The sequence below is a fragment of the Chelonia mydas genome, chromosome 2 (assembly GCF_015237465.2).
Source record: "Chelonia mydas isolate rCheMyd1 chromosome 2, rCheMyd1.pri.v2, whole genome shotgun sequence".
NCBI classification, from domain to species: Eukaryota; Metazoa; Chordata; order Testudines; family Cheloniidae; genus Chelonia; species Chelonia mydas.
The window spans coordinates 204477989-204502684 of record NC_057850.1 but is presented as its reverse complement, the minus strand read 5'-3'; the positions used below and the strand labels follow the sequence as shown (position 1 = coordinate 204502684).

The 24696-nt window shown below is 42.9% G+C and overlaps 1 protein-coding gene across 10 annotated transcripts in view; it reads left to right on the top strand.

The window, feature by feature from the left end:
* Positions 1 to 542: 542 nt before the first annotated feature.
* ABCB5 (ATP binding cassette subfamily B member 5) overlaps positions 543 to 24696 on the top strand; it is a 77928-nt gene continuing 53774 nt past the window's right edge. The window contains exons 1-7 of one of the 10 annotated variants that reach the window (XM_043541088.1): positions 560 to 694; positions 2792 to 2961; positions 7618 to 7813; positions 17533 to 17623; positions 22707 to 22767; positions 23237 to 23387; positions 24392 to 24475. In XM_043541088.1, the coding sequence (XP_043397023.1) occupies positions 17553 to 17623; positions 22707 to 22767; positions 23237 to 23387; positions 24392 to 24475 (367 nt within the window). In that variant the 5' untranslated portion in view covers positions 560 to 694; positions 2792 to 2961; positions 7618 to 7813; positions 17533 to 17552. Of the gene's footprint in view, positions 695 to 2791; positions 3188 to 5944; positions 6045 to 7617; positions 7814 to 17532; positions 17624 to 22706; positions 22834 to 23236; positions 23388 to 24391; positions 24476 to 24696 lie in introns of those variants that run through there. The other 9 variants (XM_043541089.1, XM_043541091.1, XM_043541092.1 and 6 more) reach the window with 9 other exon arrangements.

Genomic DNA, 24696 nt, shown 5'->3' with positions numbered 1-24696 from the left:
ATAATCACCAGTTGTTTTACTATGGCTAATTTAAATTGTGATTTCCTCATATCAGTGATCTATCTACACAGATTTTCTTTTCCAGTCTTCAGAGAGAGAGACTCTTTAGGGACACAGAGGCTACTGCACCCTCTAGGTTTAGCATTTCCAAAGTAATCTGACAATCTGGTGAGAAAGAGTCCACCTCCCTCAAACTCCCATGGCAATACCCAGCACACAAACCAGTATTTGGGTTGTGTAGAGAATGGGAGGATTTAAGATGAAATGATTTGGCAGTCATGATGAGGAGTTTTTTAATGAGTCAATGTGCTGGGAAGGAGTTATTAGTTATATCTATTACACCTGTGCCATAATTAATTAATAGCAAGACGAGGTGGGTGAGGTAATATCTTTTATTGTACCAACTTCTGTTGGTGAAAGAGACAAGTTTATGAGTTACACAGGGTTCTTCTTCAATACTGCAAACAATAATTAGTTAATTGCTTCTCAGCCAGAAGAAAAGAACTAAGAGGCTGTAAGTGATGCTTAATGGACACCTGGTCCTCATAAAAGGGGGAGAAAGTTCACTGTGAAGGGAAGAACCACAGGGAAAAGAGGGACTCCTGTAAAGGGTTGGGTGTGTAGGAAAGCCACAAATCTCAGGCAGTCTCCTCTGGTATTGGAGGAAGGACATTGAAGACGAATCCAAAAAAGGGTAGATTTGTTAAGAAACTTTGGATGCTGGTCTGAGTTTGTGTTGCCCTGAAAGGGGTTGGATTTAAATGCTTCTCAGCTGGAGGGCTGAATTGTGTACAGACAGAAGACCTGCAGGTGGCTCTAGAGGCTAAGATTCCTGAGACATCACACCCTGGCACCGGGGGGTAGCCTAATGGTGTGCCGTAAGTTTGCTTCTGACAGTCTTGGACCCGTTTGTTACAGTTGTGGAATGGACAATAATCTAATGAGATGCATGGAATTCAGGGACCCCCCCACCCAGTAATCTCTGGGATCTCATGAACAGCATCCTGTGATGCAAATATTGAGTGCACTGGTGGGATCAAAATCTGCCTTGTTATACCTAACTGCCTTACTGGGAGCATGTTTGGCATCATAAATAAAAAGAAAAAAGTTGGAACAAAAGTATTAAAGCGGTTTCATTCCAAGAATAAAAAGTGGATGACTCATTAGAAAAGAATGAGAGAACAAGGAGGCCAGGACTAGTAGCAAGAAGTTAATGGTGGTAGCATTTTATTTCTGCAAGCCCCCTGCCCTGTAACCAGGGACAGAGGAAAGTGTGTGTGTTTGAAATGAGGGGGTCAGAGCAATTCAGCCAGAGATTAAAGTAGCTGTCAATATTTTGTTAGAAATACCAGCTCCCTCTATTGAAGGATATGCTGTTTCTCCACACAGTAAACTGAGTTTCCCATCTGATTATACAGATAGCTGTGACAGAGGGTATTGCTGATAGCTTTGTTTGGTGACCTTGCCAAATGCTCCGTGCTAAATGTAGCTCTCAGTTCCATACGTGCAACCCTATTGGCCTCAGTGAGTGCAAGTAGAAATCTGCCCAGTGTGCCCCAGTGAAGGATACCTTGGCTCATTTATAATCGAGGTATTGGAGTGTGCCTGTCCTATGATAAGTGACTCTAACATTGACATTGTGGGGGCTATTGTTTTTCAGTAATATCAAATCACCAGTTTACAAGTAAGGTGTTTTTTCTAGCTACCAGCTTCACAATTTAAAACTGAGGTCAAGGGTCAAGCTGTATTATTTTTGGCACCATCTGAAGTATGGGATTCAGTTAACAATTGTGTAGGGTGTGCATAAGCCTGAAGACCGTCCAACTCACATTCCTAATGCATTGGGTAGCTCTGTTGTAGTAAGAGTAGCTAGATCTACAGGGGCCAGATCTGTAGGGTAAAAATGGGGCCCCTTATATAGTCACTTTTCTGAGCACAACCATGCGATAGTGTTTGCAAGAAATGTGTAAGCAAGTTGGCATTACGTACACAACAGTGACCTCTATTGGTTCAAGAAAGAATCCTGCGCTTGTTTTTTTCTGTTTAAAACATCTAGAGTAATTTTTAAATGTATTATCTATAACATGAATGTGTTTAGCAGCCTGTCTTTAACTAGCAGTCTGTCAAATAATAGTATTTAACAACTTAAAGTAGAATACAACCCTGGGAACTAATCCCTGCAGACCAGCAAGATCCAGACATAAGTGCAAGCTGTCTGAAAACTTCTATAGGAAGGAGCTGAACTTATGGTCTTAAATATGCAGGCTCTATTTTCACTATAGATTCACTGATTCCAAGGTCACAGGGGACCACTGTGATGATTTATTTTGACATCCTGTATAAAACAGTCCATAGACTTCCCAAAAATTATTTCTGTTGAGCCAGAGTCTATCTTTTTAGGTGAAACTAGTATACCACAAACAGTTTATATTCTTGCAATTCATCTGTTTTGGAGAAAGTCAGTTAGAAACTCCCCTTCTCCCCCCTGCCCCACAGTGTTTGTTGGTTGGTTTAAACACTTCATGAAATCAGCTAACCCAAGAAGAGGAGTAAGGACAAACCATGAAATCCTTTTTTCCTATCTCTTTGGGAATCTCTGGTATTCCAAGGCCATATAGAATGAGTATAGTCCTCTTAAGACTGATAGGACCTGGGGTCAGTCCACCTCTGTTCTAAGATTTTGGGAGGTCTTATGGATGCAAGGACCAAGGAAACAGGAGATATTGGTGAAGGGATGCAATTCCAAGAATAAGGTTTATTTTAGGGATAAACTCGTTACTACTACTTTCAGGGCCTGGGGCCAGAGGAGCCTTGCAAAGTAGGTGAGGAAAGGCTCACCTCACTTCCAGCCAATCAAGATGAGCTCTTGAGAGAGGACCAGCATATATTCTTCCCCCTTCATCCTAGCAAGGGAGACACCAGCAGGAAAATTTCTGACTGCTAAACCTTCCAAGTCTAAAGGTAAAGAAACTCACTGGGGCTGGAGAAGCTGGCTGAGTCCCTGCAGATGGCCTGAAATACAACCCAGCTCCACAAGAAGGGCTTTTGCTCTTGAAGGGAGAGAATAACTGACTGTTCAAAGTTCAGCCAGCTCCAGGAGGACAACTGGGTCTTCTGAACAGGGAAGGAGAGCTACCAGGAGTCTTGTATGGACTGAGAGCATGCATGAACTCGAGACTAAAATCAGGTTTGGATTCTGTAACTTTAAAAAAAAAAAAAAAAAAAAAAAGGGGGGGTTAATAAACCACACCCCATAAAGGAGAAATTTTGTTTGAAGTAATCAGTCTCTGGGTCACTGACTGGAAGAACCTGAGCAGGTGCTGAGTGTACCAACAGGACTACCAGAGGGGGCATGCCTGGGGCAGCCCCCTCCCCACTGTCACTGGTACCAGAAGTGGGATCTGAAACTCCCTACAGTCAAGAAGGGGTGACCGAGCAGCCAGGCACAAACCCGTTCCTTGACTGCGAGGTGTCCACCCTCCCAAATCAACATATGGAGGGATTACAATGACTCCAGGAGTTCCAGTTCCCATTTTTGGAAGTGCCCAGGCAGCCACAGGTGGAGCTACAGGAACTAGAAAGAATTAATAGAATCATAGAATATCAGGGTTGGAAGGGACCTCAGGAGGTCATCTAGTCCAACCCCCTGCTCAAAGCAGGACCAATCCCCAACTACATCATCCCAGCCAGGGCTTTGTCAAGCCTGACCTTAAAAACCTCAAAAGAAGGAGATTCCACCACCTCCCTAGGTAACCCATTCCAGTGCTTCGTCACCCTCCTAATGAAAAAGTTTTTCCTAATATCCAACCTAAACCTCCCCCACTGCAACTTGAGACCATTACTCCCTGTTCTGTCATCTGGTACCACTGAGAACAGTCTAGATCCATCCTCTTTGGAACCCCCTTTCAGGTAGTTGAAAGCAGCTATCAAATCCCCCCTCATTCTTCTCTTCTGCAGACTAAATACTCCCAGTTCCCTCAGCCTCTTCTCATAAGTCATGTGTTCCAGTCCCCAATCATTTTTGTTGCCCTCCACTGGACGCTTTCCAATTTTTTAACATCCTTCTTGTAGTGTGGGGCCCAAAACTGGACACAATACTCCAGATGAGTACTGGTTGCTGCAGATGTAGAAAGAGAAGCTGAGTGGCCTTACACCTAATTTTGTGCACTGAATGCAGGCAAGAGGGGCATGTAAAATGGGTCTGCCTCTATGAGAGCACCTTGCTGCAGGAACCAGGTCAGACCCAGGGGCCAGAAGGCGCTCCATGCAAGAAGGATCTGGCCATGTTCTGTGCTCTGAAGCTCCAGGATGAGGAGTAAGCTTCTGAGTCCAACCTCCTGCCCAAGCCATAATGTCTACACAGCTGTTTGTAGCACCATAGTGTGAGCCTGAGTCTGTAGACCAGGGCTCTGAGACTCTCTGTCACAGGATTTGAAGTACAGCATAGACATACCATGTGTACGCATGTTTACAGTTGCCACACCTCTGTATGGCCCCATAGGAGCTATGCACTATACTGGGGTATCAGAGGGGAATTTAGGGGAGGTTTCCTCTCTTGGTAACACCTGAGTGGCACAAAGGGAGTGAAGCAGGGGGATGCCCTCATTCCTTATGGATAGGATTAGATGTGAAATATTTTATTACATGGCACCTAAGTGGAAGACTGGTCTGCAAAGGGGGAGAGTTGACATAATAGTGCACTAGTGAGATGGACAGAGAACAGGGGAGGGAAAAAGGAGCATATCCAGCTTAGTTCCAGACCTGGCCACCCATATTTTTCCATGTCACACAGGATTCTCCAAACGACCCAAACAAAGCTCTGTTTTACTACAGGAATCCTGGAGTTTATCTCCTTCATAAAAACAGCTTCAATTTTTCAACAGCTGTTCAAAGCAGTTAAAGGGACATCTGTCAGTTGTAGAAATGTCACTTACTTTTCCCCCCTTTTTACCTTCTTAGCCATAAGATAATGTAAGTGAATAAAAAATTGCCACAAACAATCAAACATAGCCACTGCTGCATTGGTGGAGCCATGAAGTGTAGGTGCTAAGATATGTAATTTCCTTCTACCTGCAATCAGGATGAGCCCAAGTTTTGCTCCTTTTAGATAACTTCTCTGGAAAGATTTGTTTCTTTAAATCAGGCTTTCAAACTTCTGACAAACGTGTTGCCATCTAACTAAACATTATCTGGGTTAGGCAACTAAGTGATCACACTCGGGAGGGTAGAGAGTTTAAGCTTCTCGACTGTATCCAGTTAGATTTAGAGGAACCACGAGGGATTTTTGACTTCTTTGTAAGTGATTGTTGCACTCTAGAAGGGATAGGAATTGTATAGCACAAGAAGGAAAAAGACTGCAGAAAGCTAAAAACACTTAACTGGGGCAGAACTTTGGAACAGTAAAAGAAATTGCTTTAAAAGGGGGAAATTCCAAATGGTCTGGGCTAATACTGAACCCAACATAAAAAAAAAAAAAAAACCTCTGAGAAGCCTCAAAGAAACTTGTACACTGATGCCATCTACTGGCTATTGACAGAAGCAGCAGAAAAACTAAGGCTGCTGAAATCTGAGTGCTAATTGAACAGTGCCCAATAGAAAAATAAGAGGATGGCCTTTCCTCAGGCCCTGAAATAGGCTATATAAAGTTCTGGCTGCCATGTAGACCTCAGAATTTTTCTGGACCCCTTTGGATGGCCTTGCCCCTCATCCAGGATTACAGGACTAGATGAGTTGACAGAATCTACAAGTAGGCTGTTGAATCCAGAAATGCTTTTGGTAGAGCCCCATGTTGTTCAAAAAAGCAAAATAACACACGCAAAACAAAGGACATAAAACAAAAATCCCTGAAGCTGTGGGCTCTTGCAGCTCCTGTCCTGTGGGGTGGGGACCTGGCCCACCACTCTGGGTGTTGCTATAACCCTGTCTGCCTGGCCTCATCACTCAGGTTTGGCCTAGCCACCCCTACAACTCCATGCACCAAGTTGCAGTGTCCAGAGCCGGGCCCAGACGCACAGGACAGGAACGGCAGAAGCCACAGCTATGGGGTGAGTATGGGAAGGGCTTGCTCTGTAAACCCTGATACCTCATCCCTACCCTCCTGGCACCCAACAGGACCTCCAGCTGTGAGGTGAAATGCAAAAAAAAAGAAAAGAAATTCCCAAAAGATAAAATGAAATATTACAAAAAATAACTTCACAGGGCTCTAGCTATCAGACATGCAGACCAGACTGAGCAGCTCTCCTTCCTGTAAAGTTGCAGGACTAAGAAGAGGTAGTGAGATTTCATTTTGGAGATTGTATTGCTTTCTGTACTTGAATATCAATTACTGTAGGCTATTTTACAGAGCCTACACTCTTTAGTGAAGCCTCAAGTAGCCACATTCTGGATTTTAACTAATGCTAGAAGCATGCTTTCCTTTGTAAGCCCAGGCAAATTAACTCAAGAGACTTAAAACAATAACTTTAAGCAATTTGCTTTTGATATTTTCTAAACTTATCCCTTTCATACAAAAGCATTCCAATGGCAGGAACCACACTCTTACAATAGCCTTTAAGATAGGACCTCCGAAAGTCAGTTCTCCTTACTCTCTAGAAAAGTATTGCAAATGTATTAGATATACTAAAGAATGAGGATCCATCACACATGTAATGTAATACATTTGATGACTTGTAGTGTGTTATAATTGCTGCACATCAGTCCTAGTCTGACAATTGCTTGCAAAACTTTATTTTTGTTTTCAGTACGTGCCTAGAAGATTAGTTGTATCAATTGATTAATCAACTGTTAATTGGTTAAGAGCACTGAGTGTCATGATTTAAGACTTTTTTTTACTGTCCAAGGTAAAAGATGACATGACCTAGTGTTAAAATTATTAAGATAACACTCCCTGGACTCAGTAAAAGAGGAGTTAACCTAACTAGATTCCATTCCAATATTGGCTAGAACACTTATCGAATTGGCCAATCTAGTTTGTTTGGATTTCAGCTTTAAAAATCTAACTAGCATATTGGCAAATTCATGGGATCAACTTTAGGCACAAGTAGTGTCCAATCTGTAACTGAGTATTTCAGGGAAATCTCAGCTCAAGTTAAATTTTTGAGATTGTTGGGTTTTTTTAAAAAAGTCTAATTTTAGCAGAATGGCAGTAGCTTGTTCTCAGCAATAATAATCGCCTCCAGAGTTTGCCATCCAAATATTGCAGCATCCTGTAAATATATAAGAACAAGTAAAAAGTTAAAAAGATTAGAAATTGAAACCAACAGCTACTGGTTTGCTTTCATTGTCCCAATATAAGGGGGTGAAGGGGAAGTTAGCAGAAGATATAAATGGTAAAAAAGTAAATTAGACTTTTAAAAAACTTTCACTTTCATAACACCTGCATTAATATATAATTTCAGCATGACCGTATTTCTTTAAACCAGACTACAGAAAAGAATGTAAATTAGAAAATGAAATCAGATACCAGAAATATTTTGAAAACCTATAAACACAGGCTACTGGGAAATGGCTGTGTGAGGAGATCTCCGATGGGGGGATGGGGGTGCAGATCAGGAGCATAGGAGAAAGAGTGCCTGTGGGACTGGACCTTAGATGTGACCACATCCCCTCTTCTATTAGCTGCTGCCAAGGGAGGAGAGGCTAAATGCACTTGTCAGCTGTGGCTAAGAAGCAGAGCCCCATCTGGATGCAGTACTCTAGAAGAGGAGGGTGATCTCTTTCCACAGAAATAAAGAAAATCCCACCCCTGAGTCATCGGCTCTTGTCTGAGGGAGGAAGAGAAGAAGATAGAGCTTGCTCAGCATGACCAATGAAGGTAAATTATTCACACTCTCTGTCGCTTTCTCATGCAGAGGCAAAGTCTGCAGCAGTTTAGCAAATCTTTAAGCTGCATGTTAAAGAACCACGGTGTCAATTAGAGCGGGGTAAACGTTTTTTTTTTTTTTAGAACACTTTCACTAAATCTTAATAGCTTTGGGAATTAGCCCTGGCCTCATCCCTTTTTGCTCACTCTTCTGTGAACATTGGTGCAAATTAGTGGCTGTTTGGTCATTCCTCAGTGTTAGTGTGCAGCTGGTTGGAAGACATTTTCTCAAAGCTTCACTTCAGTTTTTTACTATTTTTAATTTTCAAATGTTTTTTTTTTTTACCATCTGTGGCAATGGTGACTATTATTGTGCACATGCAAACAAGGGTCTTCACTATTCAAACCACAACAGTGCCTGGCTGTAAAGTTTGTCATCCGGCCAGAGACCAGATATGATACTGTGTGGCTTAGGTGACCAATTGCGTATCTCAAATAATGAATAGCAAAGAGCTGAAGACAGAGTCGAAGTGGATCAATTTTGAACAACCTATATATTAACATAAAGTGTTAGTCAAACAACTATGAGGAAAAAATAACTTCTATTAAAAAAAAATCCACGTCTGTCTGCAGAGATGTCATTAACACCAGAAGATTGTCAATAAATACTCTGCTTTGTCCAGCTCTGGGCTGAGGGAAGTGCCAATTTATGAGTCAATACCTATGAGAACTGTCTGAGCCTTAGTGAATCCCAGTGGCTAAGCTCAGTGCCACTGACCTTCATGCCCGCATGAAATGCTGGGGGCTTCTAATACCAACGTACTCCAAATGGTAGCTGATTCCTAGCAAACTCTGTCAGAGCTGTCAGTGAAGCATTAGGAAGAAAAGAATATTGTCTAGCTAATGGCCTGAAGTATTGGGGGAGTGGACTGGAGGCTTTGAGTTGTAACCATCGCCACTTCCTAATCTTTGTTTTATTTTCTCCTTAGAAAAATATTCACAAATAAAATTGTGCATCTCTTCCCTTTTGCCAGCTTCATTACTCTGGAACTTCACTGACTGCATTGAATTGTCACCATAATAAAGCTGCATCCTTCGTTTTGGCATTTCAGTGATAACAGATTGCGAAGGGTCTGGGGAATTTGTGGGTAGCAGCAAGGCTGAAGCTGACTTCCCAGCGGCTTAATAGAAAATAACTTCCTCCTTCTTTCCACCGATTCCTATTGAAATCCTTGTTGAAATCTGTGGGTGTGATAGTGTCACTGCTGTTTGCTGTCTTCAAACCTCATGTGTTCTGGGACAACCTAAGGTTATTTGCAATCTGGGTTCTGGCAGAGAGAAGCCCTGAGATTGCCAAGACTGCAAACATCCCTGATGGAATATCACAAGGGCAGAAATCCTTCCCCAACCGTGTTTAGGGCCCACGACTCCATGGGAGCTGCTTCAGTTGCTGAGGGGAAGTGGGATCAAAAACAGAACTCCAAAACCTGCCCCTCTACCTGGTTTCTGATTGGCCTGCAAATGGGTGAGGGCAGGTGTCATGTGACCATGATAAAGAATTGCAGGAAGAGTCACTTTCTTCTTACAATGAGAGAGGAACTATATTAGAAATAAAAACAACACTGTCCTTGAAGTCGTTCAGTCTCCCACCGTGCTTGAACCTTCCCCAGCCCTTTCCTGCCTTGCTTCCTGCTACAGTTTCAAAGAAACAGTACATGTACCCTCACAGTAGGGGAGAGCTGAAGGCAAGTAAAGCTGCCAAAGTTGCCAACTGCAGTAAGGCCCAGCTCCTCAAAGTCATTTAAACACTCAGCTTCTACTGATTTCAATGGAAGTTAGGAGCCTAAATATTTTTGAGGATCTGGGCCTAAGTTTCTATGGCTACTCTCATGGCACAGTGAAGAAGTAGGTGACTCTTTCAAAACCTGTCACACGTGTGTCTCTTTTCCTGGTGAAGCTGGCTGCAAGAGCATCCTGTGGTGAGCCATAAAGCTGCACATGAGTCAGCAGGGGATAAAAGGCTGATGCCACAAGGTGACGAGTAGCTGAAGGGTGTTGGTGTTGAAGCACGAGCAGAGATGAAGAGCTGAGCTCCCAGGGAAATGTTGGCGCACAACCCTAGGGGGAGGAAGGGTAATCACATTTTTATGCTTTGGAATACAGCTTCACCTGGTGTAGGGAACCTGCTGTGGGATTGCGAGAGTCAATTTGGCCTTGGTGTTGTGAACAGGGTCAAATGCTAATGTAAGTAATTATCACTAGGGAAATGGGGATGGCCAGCCTCATGAGGCTCCTCTCTCTTTCAAAATGTTCTGCAGAGATTGTCCTGAGGAGAAATTGCTTTGATAAGAATGTGACACGTGGTCCCATTTACTAATCAAACTGCCATAATATTTTTTTGGAAGTACCCTTAATAAAAAGGCCATTCCATTATATGAATCTCTTCATCACTAGGCGATGGCAACATTTTAGGATCCTAATTTGAGGAGAGAAATATGCACATATTTTCAGACAAGCATCTTTCTCCTATGAAAACTGTACATAAATTCAGAGTACAGCTTTTTTCCAGAGTCAGTATTTAGACACATTGTAGCCATCCTCTTCAAGTCTCTGTTAAATGGCAAATTGATTTGGATGATGCATACCCCCAGGCTCTATATTGGTTTTTTAGCATCCGTGAAATGTGTTTCCCATAAAAGAAATTCACTGTCCTAGAGATTAGGAACACTCAGAGTGAGGAAGACAGAAAAAGCTTTCATACAAACCCAGAGCCCCTGCTATCAAATCTTGGTGTTTTGCCAGATTGTCAATTAGACATTGTGGGGCCAAATATCTCAGTAGCAAACAGAAAAGCTAATGCTAACAGAGAAACCCTCTACGCATATTGATGGGAGAGGCGCAGTGTCTTGTAAAGCTGTTTGATTCAAGTGTACTGGTCTTGTACGTGGTGTGAGAACTGCTTGAAAAGGCAAAACAATTACCTTAAGGAAAAGGGTAAAAAGGCAACAAATCTTTAATATACCTTAGTCTGTGTGTATCTATATGTGTGCCCATAATATGGAGGCACTAGTTACAGCGCCATAGTTAAGGTTGAGCTAAGTTTTATACTTACTTAATTCTTGCTCTACATGTGAAGAAAACACTATCTTCCCCAAAACTACAGCACTTACTCTGAGTATACTATGAATTTTATGAGAACTTACAAGTAAATCTATTAATCAATTTAAATTTAAAAAGTTAAACAGGTCCTTTCAGATATTTAACATTTGGTATTAGACCTGTTTTGTCCCAAATGATCTCAGGTAAGGTATTATCTAGCTACATAAAAATTGGCAGGGGGTGAACCTTGAACTGATCTGGTGCAAGGGGTAGGGTATTTTTTGAAGAGCCTTTAAGTGATTAATGATTACTTTTTCTCACTAATCTTCAGCACTGAAGTTTCTCCTTTAGCAGAGGATAAAGAATAATGTTCTCTTTCAGAGAAATTTGCCAAAAATTGCCCACTTTCAAAATGGCAGCCAGCTCTTATTGTTTTCAATGGGACTGAGACGACTGACTTTCTTTATTAAAGGTGGCCAATTCCTCCTTCCATCTGCTCCTTATGTTTCTTCTCTCTGCATCCTGAAAGCAAATGGATCACTGTATTCCAGGAGTGCTGATGTCTCCACTCCTACTGGGAGCAATAGTAAACAGTGACCATCTTAACTGAGGAGACCTGTGGAGAATAATGCAAGAAATAACCATTAAACCAGTAACCTAAAATTTCTTTGCAAAACCTACTTAATGCACCATATCTAATCAACAGGAAGAATAGGTGTGGGACAGGGGAGAGGGTGGAGAGTTTGCATGATACTGTAGTGGGGAATAGTGGAAGACTGGGGAAACTCTCCATGTGTGTAAAAACAAAAAAAAAAAGTAACACAGTTTTGTAAAGCAGTTTAATTGCTCTTCATATAGTGTCTGTGTGAAAAATCCCTCGTAACAGTGAATCTCTAGGTATTGCTGTTACAAATTAGTATTCCTGGAATGTATTATGAAATATCAAAAGTTCACAATGAGATTGACCGTTGACCCTGACGTCTACTTTATAGGCAATCACAATGACATGACTCATTAGGTTGAGATAAGATTCTCTCTATTTATAATGTACTGGTTGATCCTAAAATAGACAGGTCTCAAGCATTTGTGGATGAGGAATATGCTGGTGGAGGTAACCCTGCTAGCTACCAGCACATCAGGTCAGTATGCTTGTTTTGTGTCGTTTGTGGGCTAAATTCATCCCTGGTACAGGTAAATTGACTGCAGCAGAATTTACAGCAGGGAAGAATTTGGCTTAGTAAGCTTAAAGAACACTAAATTAGGGACTTACAGCTTCTCTTTATTTTTACCTCCCTGGTGCAGAACTCAAATCTTGCTGATGTTCAAAAGAGTTTAAGTACCAATTACTGTCTGTCAAATCATGCTGTGTATGATGTTAATTATAAATGTTACCCTTTCAGGTAGTGTTGATTCAGTGAAATAAGCTTAAAATGACCTGAAATGTGTGTGAGGCTGGAAGCTGCTTGAGTCAATTATTCTCTAAATCACTTCAGCAATTCCTTCTCCTCCAAAATAATGTTATGTCATCTTCGTTTTTATGAAATCATTTTTTAAAAACTATTAAAATGCAAGAGACAAGTTGAGTGAGGTAATATCTTATATTGGACCAATAATATCAAGGTCTCTAATATCCTGGAACCAATATGGCTACAACAATATTGCAAATAACATATTGACACTCATAAAGCAAGATTGTTCCTAAAACCTAGGGAGGTTGTGGAATCCCTGTCACTAGAGGTTTTTAAGAACAGGTTAGACAAACACATGTGAGGGATGGTCTAGATATACATGGTCCTGCCTCGGCATGGGGAGATTGATTAGATGACCTCTCGAGGTCCCTTTCAGCCTTACATTTCTATGATTCTGCAATTTATGCTGGCCATTTTGGAAGGGGCACAATTTTATTGAAAGTTTTTTAGAAACCTCAAGTCGGTGGGAGTTGTTTGTTCATCTCAATGAGAGCAGGATTGGGCCCCAAATGAAAAAAATTAAACAAATTCGGTATTTGCTTGTTAACCACAACACACAATTGTTTGTTATTAATACATTTAGAGGTATGGGAATTGCCGTACTAGATATGGACCAGCAAGTCCAATATCCTGGCTCTGACAGTGGCCAGTGTCAGATTTCCATGAAGGTGTAAGAAACCCCATATTGGAAGATTCTTCGTAAACCTTATCATTCAGAGGCTGGCTTGTGTCCTAACATAAGAAAATCTGAGGCTGATTGAATGTGTATTGAAGTAAATGGAATGAGTCTTACTGATATCAATGGGCATTAGACTGGGGTCTATGTGTGGTCTAACTTTAAAAAAAAAAAAAACCCATCTAATGTAATTGTTGGTAATCTCACTATCCATATAAAGGTCTAATCATTTTTTTCAAGTCTAAGGTCTCGGTCAAAGTGATGTTTAATGACAATGAATTCCACAGATTAATTATGTTCAATTGAAATGAAATATTTGTTTTTAAATTTGCTGCCTTACAACTTCATTGAATGTCCCCTGTTCTCATTTTATAAAAGAAGGTAAACAGGAGTATCAGATTTAACTGTTCTGTAACATTCATTATTTTGTATGTCTCTATCATGTCCCCTCTGACTGATCTCATTACCTGTCTCTGATGTCTCATCACCTGTCTCTATCACGTCCCCATTGACTGATCTCATTACCTGTCTCTGAACCCCATCTATTTCTATTTCTAGTATGTCCTTTTTTTCGATTTTTGGCTACATTTAAAGTCCCTTCAGATGGGAGAGAATAAGGAGCCCAATTGCTTAGCAGGGATTTCATGCATCATATCATACTAGCATTGTATAGATGGCACTGAATTCCTATTGGCTACTAGGGTTGATTTACACTGCGGAAAACAATCCTGTGGCAGTGAGTCTCAGTTGATTCAGGCTTGTGCAATGGGGCTACAAATAGCAGTGTAGACTTCCCTGTTCCAGTTGGAGCTGGGGCTTTGAAACCTAGTAAGAGGAGGAAGGTGTCTCTGGCTTTGGGAGACACGCCCTTCACCCCAGCATCTGGGCTCCAGCCCAAGCAGGAATGTCGACACTGTTATTTGTAGCGCCATTGTGAGAGCCTGAGTCAGGTGGTCAAACTCTGAGTGTAGTGTAGTTGCAGTGTAGCTGTACCCTTAGGTTCTGAGAGGTCCTATATTTGAATGCTCAGGAGCTGTCATCAGGAAGATGAGCTCAGCTCTGAAACTTACTTTCTCCCTTGGTCCAAAAGAGCCTGAGTTTGTTAAATCAGGGCATGGCGCCATGCCCATCTGCTTACTTATGGTTTTGCCTAAAGTGTATTATTCCTGCTTTGATGGTGATTCCATTTTTCCTTAATTAACATTTTTTTTACTAATTTTTTGTTGGATGCACTGAAAATAGTAAATAAATAAAATAAAATGAAAAATGTAAAAGATTAACTGAAAATAATATTCTTGGAAGTATTGTATCAGAGCAGAGAAATAATAACAAGGAAAAAATAGGATCATACATTAAAGCAGTCCAAGATAAAAGACAGGAAATTGGTTCTAATTTGGAACTAATATTTCTGTTGAAATGAGTTGCACCTGCTATTCACTGTTCATCGTCTGCACACCCTGGAGCTATTCCGGATGCTGCCCAGTAAAACCCTCTGAAGCTACATACTCCACTGCTGTATATGAGCTGATAGTGGGATTTCTTATTCTTTTAGCATATCGGTGCAAAATAATTGTTTCTGTTTATAAAGCATGCTGTGATTTTTTTTTTAAAAAAGGATGTGGTATTGGATAACTTGTTTAATATTTTCCCTTGCTGAGTGAAGAATAAAGCAAGAGGCATCTCTAAAACAGGGTACCTGGTACCATGCTTCTAATTTCCTCTGCGTGGGCCTGTATAAAAAGAAATGGATCTCAAATTGACACAAATGACATACTGTACAGGCAGTTATACCGGACATAGTCCTAAAATGACTTTGAAGCAATTTTTTATGCTACTAATAGGTGCCAGATTGATGGGCCTTTGTTTTTGTATTATGAGATTGAGAACTTATGTTTTCCCTATCCAGCTTCTCTATACCATTCATTATTCTACATACTTTTATCATTGCCTCTCTTATTTACCTCCTTTTTAAGTGAAAGAATACCAATCTTGTCAGTCCTCTTCATAAGTAAGCCTTTTTCCTAATAATTTGTCATCTTTTTCAGTGTGAACTTGGAAAAATGTCATAGAGCAAGTGTACTCCTCGCACTGTACTTGTGCCTGTGTCTGTAATATATGACATTTCTGAAGCTATTGTGTCTTCTATCAGACAAACTAATAGCTACTTCCTTTGACTCTCATAGCTACTTATTTAATTGAAGGGAGCAATACAACTCATTCAATAGGGAAACCAGAAAAAAGTGGTAATACTGGTGAAAACACATGTAACCATGCCTTTGTGGGTCACAACTGAGAATACCAAATTCAGGACAAACTGCTGAGAAATAGGGTGGACACACCCCAAAACTGAAGGTTATTCTCCCATGAGATATACCAAAACAGCATCAAAAGTAAACTTCTGTTTCACCACACTGGCGAACAAGAAGTCATAAAAGCAATTTCCTTAGGCATACGAGTCCTTCTATCACCACCAAAAACACTAGACTTAGAGATGAGTGGTTCTTTAAAACCAGTCTTCTCAAATAAAAGGTTCTTCTGATCTCAAAGGACCACCCACACACCCAGGTCAATATACAACTCAGATCTTACCCAAAAATCACGCTAATCCTTTAGTATCTAAAATCTAAAGGTTTATTTATAAAAAGAAAGAAAGGTGAGAGTTAAAATTGGTTAAAGGAGTCAAATACATACAATAAATGCAAAGTTCTTGGTTAGAGTGATCAGGTGTCCAGTTTTTGACCGGAACACCCGGTTGAAAAGGGACCATGGCAGCTCCAGTCAGCACCACCAACAGGGCCATGAAAAGTCCGGTCAGCGGTGCTGCAGCACTAATGCAGGCTGGTCCCTACCTTTCCTGGGCCACCGTGCTGCGCCCTGGAAACTGCCAGTAGGTCTGGCTCCTAGGCAGGGGGGACCACATGGCTCCACACGCTGCCCTTGCCCTGAGCACTGGCTCCGCACTCCCATTGGCCGGGAACCAGGAGAGCTGGGACGCGGTGTCTACGGAGGGAGAGCAGAATGCCATGTAGCTTCCTCCCCAACACCATCTATGAACTGGACCTGCTGGCCACTTCCAGGGTGCAGCATGGAGCCAGGACAGGCAAGCAGCCTGCCTTAGCCCCACGGCACCACTGACCGGAAGCCACCCAAGGTAAGCCCATGTCCCAACCCCTGCCCCAGCCATGAGTCCTCCCCCCAAACCTGGAGCCCCTCCTGCATCCCAAACCCCTCATCCCCAGCCCTACCCCAGAGCCTGCACCCTGAGCCCAGAGCCTTCATTCCTCCCATGCCCCAACTCCCTGCCTCAACACATAGCCCCTCTCACATTTCGAATCCCTTGGCCTCAGCCTGGAGCCCGCTCCTGCACCCCAAACACCTCATCCCCAGCCCAGAGCCAGCACCCCCTCGCATGCCCCAACTCCCTGCCCCAGCCCAGAGCCCCCCCCCCGCACCCTGAACCCCTCGTTTCTGGCCCCACCCTGGAGCCTGCACCCCCATTTAGAGCACTTACTCCTTCCCATACCCCAACCTCTTGCCCCAGCACAGTGAAAGTGAGTGAGAGTGGGGGACAGCGAGCCACTGAGGGAGGGGGAATGTAGTGAGCGGGGGGTGGGGCTTCGGGGAGGGGGCAGGGCTAGGGTGTTCAGTTTTGTGCCAATAGAAAGTTGGCAACCCTATTCTTGGTTCAGGCTTGTGGCAGTGATGGAATAAAATGCTGGCTTGGAAAGTCTCTGGTTGCTTCCAAATCATTGGAAGGACCTCAGTCCCTTGGTTAGAATGCTCCCATTAGTATAAGTTCATAGTCCAGAAGTCTGAGCAGGAAAGAGTAAAATGGAGGTGTTTCCAGGGCCTTTTATATCTTCTGCCGTGTGGAGAGAATCCCATTGTTCTTACTGTGGAAACTGGTAGCAACAAGATGGTGTTTGGAGTCACGTGGACAAGTCAAATGTCCATGCATGATTTCACCTAGTCACAGTAGGAAAGTCCATTAAGAGTAGATAGGCATCTTCCATTGTAAGTTAAGTGTACTTTAATGGGCCAATCTACTTGAATAGTTCCTTCAAGATGTGCTGGCTAAATACCTTCTGGGTGTTACCCCAGGACCAAACATTTGAGATACAGGTATAGAGCCAATACTCATAACTTCAAATCCAAAATGATACATGCATACAAATAGCATAATCCTATTCAGCAAATCATAACCTTTCCATAGACATCTTACATGCCACATTTTGTACAAGATTTGTTGCAAATATATAACAGTGGTTGCAACAATGATCTATATGGTCAGATTTTAATCAGATAATGTCACAACATATTAATCCTGTTTTTAATAATTTTTAAAAGGTTCAATGGACAAGCAAATAATATATCTAATATAAAGTTGTTATGTTTGAGATTTCTCATTGGTGTCACCTAAACAAAGTGTGTCCTATATTGGATTTCATGATGAGTAATGATTTTAACAGCACTGCATTTTATTTTAGAATAATTTATCCACATAATTATGGAAGACTTTGACATAGAAATCGCTGGACAGGCACCAAAGTATTCTACTAATGTGGTTGTAGATGACAGGTAAGTGTTTGGGTCTCACCTCTTGTCTGAGTTTGGCTTTGTATCTTGTTTGGGTTGATTTTTTTTTTTCAATAGCTCAGTGGGACAAACTGTCTCGAACAACCTTAGTGTAGCTTTCAGAATGAAGCAGGTGTCGTAGCTGGTTTAAAGCCCCTTAAACTGATGAGTGAAGCAGTCACCCTTCATTCAGGGTAAGAAACAGTGGTCTAAAAAGATGGGCTCATGCTCCCCCAATGCCACTCAGGAATTTGAGCTATGTAGGCAGAATGCTAGACTGGGCATCTTTTGGCTAAGGGTGTGTGTGTATGAGAGAGAAGCCAGAGATACTATGTCTCTTGGGGGTAAGGGGTTAAAACCTACACTCCTGAAAGACCAACCTAACCCCCAGTGCTAGGCTGACAGAAGAATTCTTTCATTGACCTAGCTACTGCGTCTGGTCTCGTGGAGGAGGTGGATTAACTTGAGTGCTTGGCAAACTCCTTTCATCACCATAGTGAATGTCTACACTGAAGTGCTACAATGGCACAGCTGCAGTGCTGAAGCTGTACTGCTATAGCATTTTAAGTGTAGACATACTCAGAGACGAGCAGACAGAGACAGCGAGAGAAAGAGAGAGCCTGGACAAGCACAGGATATCCAGAGTGTGACCCAAGGAGAAGGCAAGAGCAGGGCCTTCTGGGTCTGGAGAAGCTGGCTAAAGAGGCTTGGGGCTGTAAGCAAACAACTAACTCCCATTGTTTGATTCCTCCGGTATTCAGGGAAAACAGGACATTCCTTGTAAATAAACAAACTTGCTTCAAAGAAAACATCTGATTCTACCGCCAATTTTCCCTCCTAATTGGAACAACTTGTAACACCCTGAATTTGGCTAAGCTTTTGGGTCAAGAAGGGTAACGCACATATAGACACCAGCTAATGAGCCTTATTGTCTTCTCACAAAAGTTTTCTACTGGTGTAACTCCACTGACTTCAATGGAATTACTCCTGATTTACATCAGTTTAAGTGAGACTGGGTTCAGGCTCACTGGCTTCAGAGTGGATTTCATCTTTAATTCTCAATGTTTTGTGTCATGTGCCCAGAAATGGGTTGAATTTCTTGTTCTTTACAAAAGTGTTTGTTTCTATTTTAAGTAAACTTGTGCTAATCTGAGCTCCCGGGGACTGCTGCTGTTGGAATGATTTTCCAAGTGTTCCACCTACAGAGCCATTTTCTCTAATTTCTCGTCTCAGAGGAACTGTGCAGGCTTTCTATTGATTTCTTAATAATGTATAAAGAGATATCCAATACGCTGCTTTGCTTTTGGCATGCACTCCAGTCTGGCAGCACATCTCAAGGGCTAGAGTCACAAGATGGCTCAGAGAGATGTAAATTACAGCTCCCTGTAGCTCCCTACTCCTGAAGGGGGTGTTCACCCTGAAGGAAGGTGTTGCCACCACCTATGCTTCTGCAGGGTTTTTTGAGGGTAGTCAGCTTTAAATGGCATAAAATCCCCTTTGAGGCTGAATCAGCAGATCCTGGCAACCCATGGCTATGCGGCATCCCCAACTAGTACCACCAACTTGTGGGTTGTGATGGCCCCCGGTAGCCTCCCTGGGGTTGCAGTTTTTGGATGAATGCTGTCATTTCTGCCAAAGATTGGTAGGGTTACTGTCTATGCCAGCTGTTGGGCTGAAGCTGGGCCACAAACTGTGGTTCGTTTGACTGTATCTTACATCTTTCCTCTGGTTTAAAAAAATTTAAAAAAAAAGCTTTGAAATTAAAAGATCACTGATGATAACAATCAGAGTGAAATTCTGTGCTGTGTCTTTAAGAGAAGCAGCACAGAATTCAGTCACTTTTTGTACCCCTTTCAATTCTGGGCTGCTGTGTGAGGTGGAGAGGCCGCAGGAGAAACTCAGCCCTGAGGGCCTGTCTAATTTCCAAAAGTCTCCCCAGGCTGCCCTATGGCCCACAGCACGTAGACTGCAATCCCACCCCTGGCATGCCCTTCTCACTGCCAGCCAGGGGCCCAGCTAGCCTCTTCCTAAGGAGGGGGTCAAGTGGCAGAGGTCAAAAAGTGTATGGGGCTAAAAGTCTATAATACTCCTTATAATACATATACAGATAAAGTCTATACATGCCACGTTTGCTCCACACTGGCATATGGGACTAGCTAATCAAAAGCTGCACAGCTCTGCGCATATGCTGCATTCCCAATTTCCTCATCGCCGGGATCCTGCTTTACACACACGTTGCATTCCGAGAGGCATGTGTGTATATGGGGTTCCGCCCCCACACACACACATTTTGCATTGCCATGCAGCACATGTGTATCTTCCGCAAACCACCATCTCTCCTCCCGGAGTGGGCCTAGAAGTGGAAGAGGTGGAGGAAGCAGAGTGAGGAGATGACATCTTGGGGTTCTGGAAAGCTGGGAGCTGGGTCCAGGGGTCCCGGAGGCCAGTGTCCCAGGAGGGCACCCTATCCCTGCTCCAGCTCATGCTGGTCACTGACAGCTTCAATAGCTGTTTCTTCCCCATCTCCAAGGACCTACCCTGGGTGAGAGAGACTGGCTGGGACCTCTGTCCCCTCTCCTTCCCTCCCACCAGAGAGACCTGGAGGACTGTTGCTTTAAAAGAAACAACTACTAAAGTTTGGGCCTTAATTTCTTGTCTTTTAATATGATTCCCAGAAAATCAAGTTACATTTTTATTTTATATTACTAATCCAGCTTTGGCGAAGAAATGAACATCTTATGTTACCTGTGCAAAAAAAAAAAAAAAAAAGAAACAAAACAACAGTAATGTTTTTACTATCCCAGTTGTATAATTTCCTTCTTTACGTACAGATTTGCAACCCTTCTTCCCCAAAACACAAAATTGTGTGTCTCCCAAAGATAATATATAATTGCTGGGGGTTGGAATTAATTTAGGTGAGGAGATCTACACGTGGGTCTTTCAACCCCTCCCTCCTGCCCCCCCCCCACCCCAGTCACATAAATTTTCCCACTTGAATCAATAGAATTATTCCACATGAATATAGAGAGACAAAGTAGGTGAAGTAGTCTCTTTTAGTGGACCAACTTCTACTGGTGGAAAGAACAAGACTGAGCTATCCACCAACAGAAGTTGGTCCACTAAAAGATATTACCCTATCTACGGTGTGTCTCTCATATCCTGGGACCAACACAGCTATACCAGCACTGCAAACATCACACAAATAAAAACTACTGATGTGGATAAGAGCTTTTAGGATCATGAAGCCCCATGGTCCTGATACTGACACCACCTCCATATGGATATAGGGATCCAGCCACATGGAGCACTTTCAGGATCATGGCTTTAATTTGTGTTGCCTACTTACTACATACTCTTTTTCTTTTGCAATTTGTGTTTTTTATATTTTATTTTAAGATCCCATTAAGGTTCAGTGGTTACCATGTCTGCTAGAAGAGCCCAAGTTCAAATCGTATTAGAGCCAACACAAATGGGCTAGTGGTTACAGCACTACTTTGTGACTCAGGAGACTTGGGTTCAGTTTCCTGCATTGCTCTAGGCTTCCTGTATGACCTTGGGCAAGTCACGTGATGTGAACTCCTGAATGTATTGAAGTCAGCGGTGGAATCCTGATAGTTTTGTCATTAATCTCCCTGTCTTTCATCCCCCATCTACAAAACAGGGATTATAGTAGTTCCTTACCACACAAGGGTGTTGTGAGTGTAAGTACTCTTAAAATACTGTGATCCTATGTGTAAGGGGACTGTTGCCCCCTTACTAACATTCAGTGGGGGTGTTTTGGTTGGCTTGCTCCCAGTACTAAAAAGGGGGAAGGGTCGATGGGGAATCAGGACCCTGAGACTGACAGCCCCCAGGAACAATGGGGAGAGGCCAATGCTCCAGGTCAGCCTGAATGACAGGGTGGTCAGGCTAATCAGGGAGTCAGGAGGTCAGGGAGGTCCCATCCTCCGTGTGAGCTGGATTTGCCTGGGTCAGACAGAGTGGGGCCAAGCTAAGGAGAGAGCAGGGGCCCAAGCTGAGCTGGGGAGAAGAGCTGTGCCAGATCCAGAAAAGCAGCCCAGAGAGAGCAGACCCTGTCCTGGGAGCAGAGCTGCAGCCCCACAGCCAGAGGGGCCAGAAAAGCAGCCCAGGAAGCAGGTCAGTGCTGGGAGCAGAGTCACAGAAGCAGCCTGCAGAGCAGACCCTGTCCTGGGAGCAGAGCTGTAGCAACCAGAGCCAGAGGGGCCAGAGAAGCAGCCCAGGGAGCTGGAGGCAGAGCAGCATCAGTGCAGAGACCGAGTGGTGCAGCTGGGGCTGGAGCAGTCCGGAGCTGGGTGCGGTGAGCAGTTGGGGAGAGCGAGGGGGACCCTGGGCAGCGGGCCCAGCACAGGGAGACATCTCAGACAAGAGGCTCTGCAGGCCAGGCTTGGATCGTAACCCCGACAGGGTGGGGGTGACACTGGGAAGAAGGGACCTACCACTTAGAGCCTGCAGCATCCCTGCAGCAAAGCCAGGGCCTGAGAAGAAGGCCTGGGACTTACAAGGAACAGACTGTGAACTGCCCTGACATTCCAGAGACACCGTTTGTGATGTTCCCTGCCACAGAGCGAGTTGATGTGTTTCCTTTAGCCTTTCCCATTTTTCCTTATTCTTTTTAAAATTAATTGTTGATTAAATAACTTGCATTTGCTTTAACTTGTATGTAATGGTCAGTGGGTCAGAGAAGTGCCCAGTGCAGAGAGAGTACCCCGGAGAGGGGACACCCTAGCCCCTGTCCTAGGTGACCGCAGCAGGGTTGGGGGTCGAGCCCCCCTAGGAATCCTAGGTTGGGGTTACGAGGATTCTGCCAGACAGGAGAGTGGAAGGGGAGTCCTCAAGGGCAGGGAGGCCACTGGGTAAAGGAAGTGGGAGCGAGGACTCAGATCCTTTCGCTAGCCCACTTCACCGGGGTAGCGCAGAAACCAGGAGAGTTCCCCACAAGAGCGGGACTATTCCCCTGCTTACTTATGGCAATGGGGGCTATATAAGTACATAAGATAGCTAGGAAGTAAAATGTTGTACATATTTGTGCCAACCTTGTGTTCCGTGTTTAATTTCTATCTTTCAGCAGACACAAAGAAAAAGAAGAAAAAAGCAAACCACCTGAAATCGTTGGTCCAGTCACAATTGTAAGCAAGAATACAAACTTGTAATGATAGTAACTACATGTTGGTCTAGTACACATGCAGTGAAATGTGAGTTTTCATTTCTTCCAAAATCATATTATTCCAGGTTTGTTACATTCATTTTTGTCCGTCAGCTGCTTTAGAATTGTAGTTAACTCTGTAACAACTAATTACAAATGCTGCTCTCCATGCATATGAGCACTCCTAATGCCATCTGTAGGCATTTTACCACACAGGGTAACATAGGAGAGAAGCCACTTGAACTTTTCTATACCTCTTTTTTATTTCCATTGATGATGATATGACATATAATCCAAAATACTGTTCTAATGTTAAAAGAATCAGAGCATTAACTTCCTTACATTTTATTGTAAATGGTTTATTTTATTAACTTTCAAACAACCAGGAAGTCATACTGGTATCCACTGAGTAAAATAATCTGATATTTACTTCTTTTACTGATTCCCATCAGTTTCGATATGCAGACGGGCTGGATATAACTCTTATGATATTTGGAACAATAGCAGCAGTGCTGAATGGCGTTTGCCTTCCTCTGATGTCACTGGTTTTTGGTGAAATGAGCGACAGTTTTGTGAGTGGTTGTATATCCGAGGAGAGTTTACGTAAGGAAACTGTTCATATACTTTCTTTACTTTGCTTTTGTTCATGATATGTTCCTCACCCATTTATTTCCTTATGATCACCTTAGCTTTCCTGTGAAAGGAAGGGCTAAAAGTAAGTTTGTCTGTTTTCTTTTTATTCCCGTAGCAGAGCTTGGATATGTGGGTATTTTCATGGCTAAGTAATGATCATCCTTACCTGAGAGAAAAGTTTGGGAAGTAGTAAGTCTTCATGTAAACTTAGTAGATTTCTTCAGTTTCTTTTATATGTTTAAACTTCACTCATCATGGCCATTTGTTTTATAGGTGAAATTCATCCCTCGCTACAAATCTCACATGAGGCTTAATAGTCCTTGAGAGGACTTAAGCGGTGTTGCAGGCCTCTGCACAGGGATGATTCCACCTTACAACAATGGGCAGTGTCTTCCTGAAAAAATGCTTATGTAGAAGAGTTACTAGTTTTAATAAATTCCTATCCCACTATTCTCCTTGATGTGCTCTACAGATAGTGTTCAGAGTGACAGCCGTGTTAGTCTGTATTCACAAAAAGAAAAGGAGTACTTGTGGCACCTTAGAGACTAACTGTATCTGTACAAGTTTTTTCATGCAGTTGATAGATTTCCACTCCATGCGGCTAAATGCAGTTAGTCTCTAAGGTGCCACAAGTACTCCTTTTCTTTTTGTGAATACAGACTAACACGGCTGTCACTCTGAACACTAACTGCATTTAGCCGGATGGAGTGGAAATCTATCAACTGCATGAAAAAACTTGTACAGATACAGTTAGTCTCTAAGGTGCCACAAGTACTCCTTTTCTTTTTGCGAATAAAGACTAACACGGCTGTTACTCTGAAACCTGTCATTATGCAAGGCACTGCATTTAGCCGTATGGAGTGGAAATCTATCAACTGCATGAAAAAACTTGTACAGATATAGACAGACATCATCTTCCTTTGGTTAGTCTCTAAGGTGCCACAAGTACTCCTTTTTTTTTTTTTTTTTTACAGATAGTGGTGACCCATTAGTATTCTTCAAGATATCACTAGCTGTGTTGCCTATGGAAATAAAGGCTTCTGCTCTACTTTATTCAGGTTGATGGTGCTCGGTAACTTAATGTTATAACCATGGGTCTGGAACCTCTCTCCCCACTTCATTTGTACAGGTAGAGGACAGTGAAAAAAGGCAGAGCTGGGGTGGGGAGCACGGAAGCAGGGGGGAAGGGGGCATTTACTTCCCTCAGTGGCTTCTATCACCCTCAAAGAGAAGAGAAGGGCAGAGCACGTAGCCCATGGCAACAAGACTTCTAAGAGCT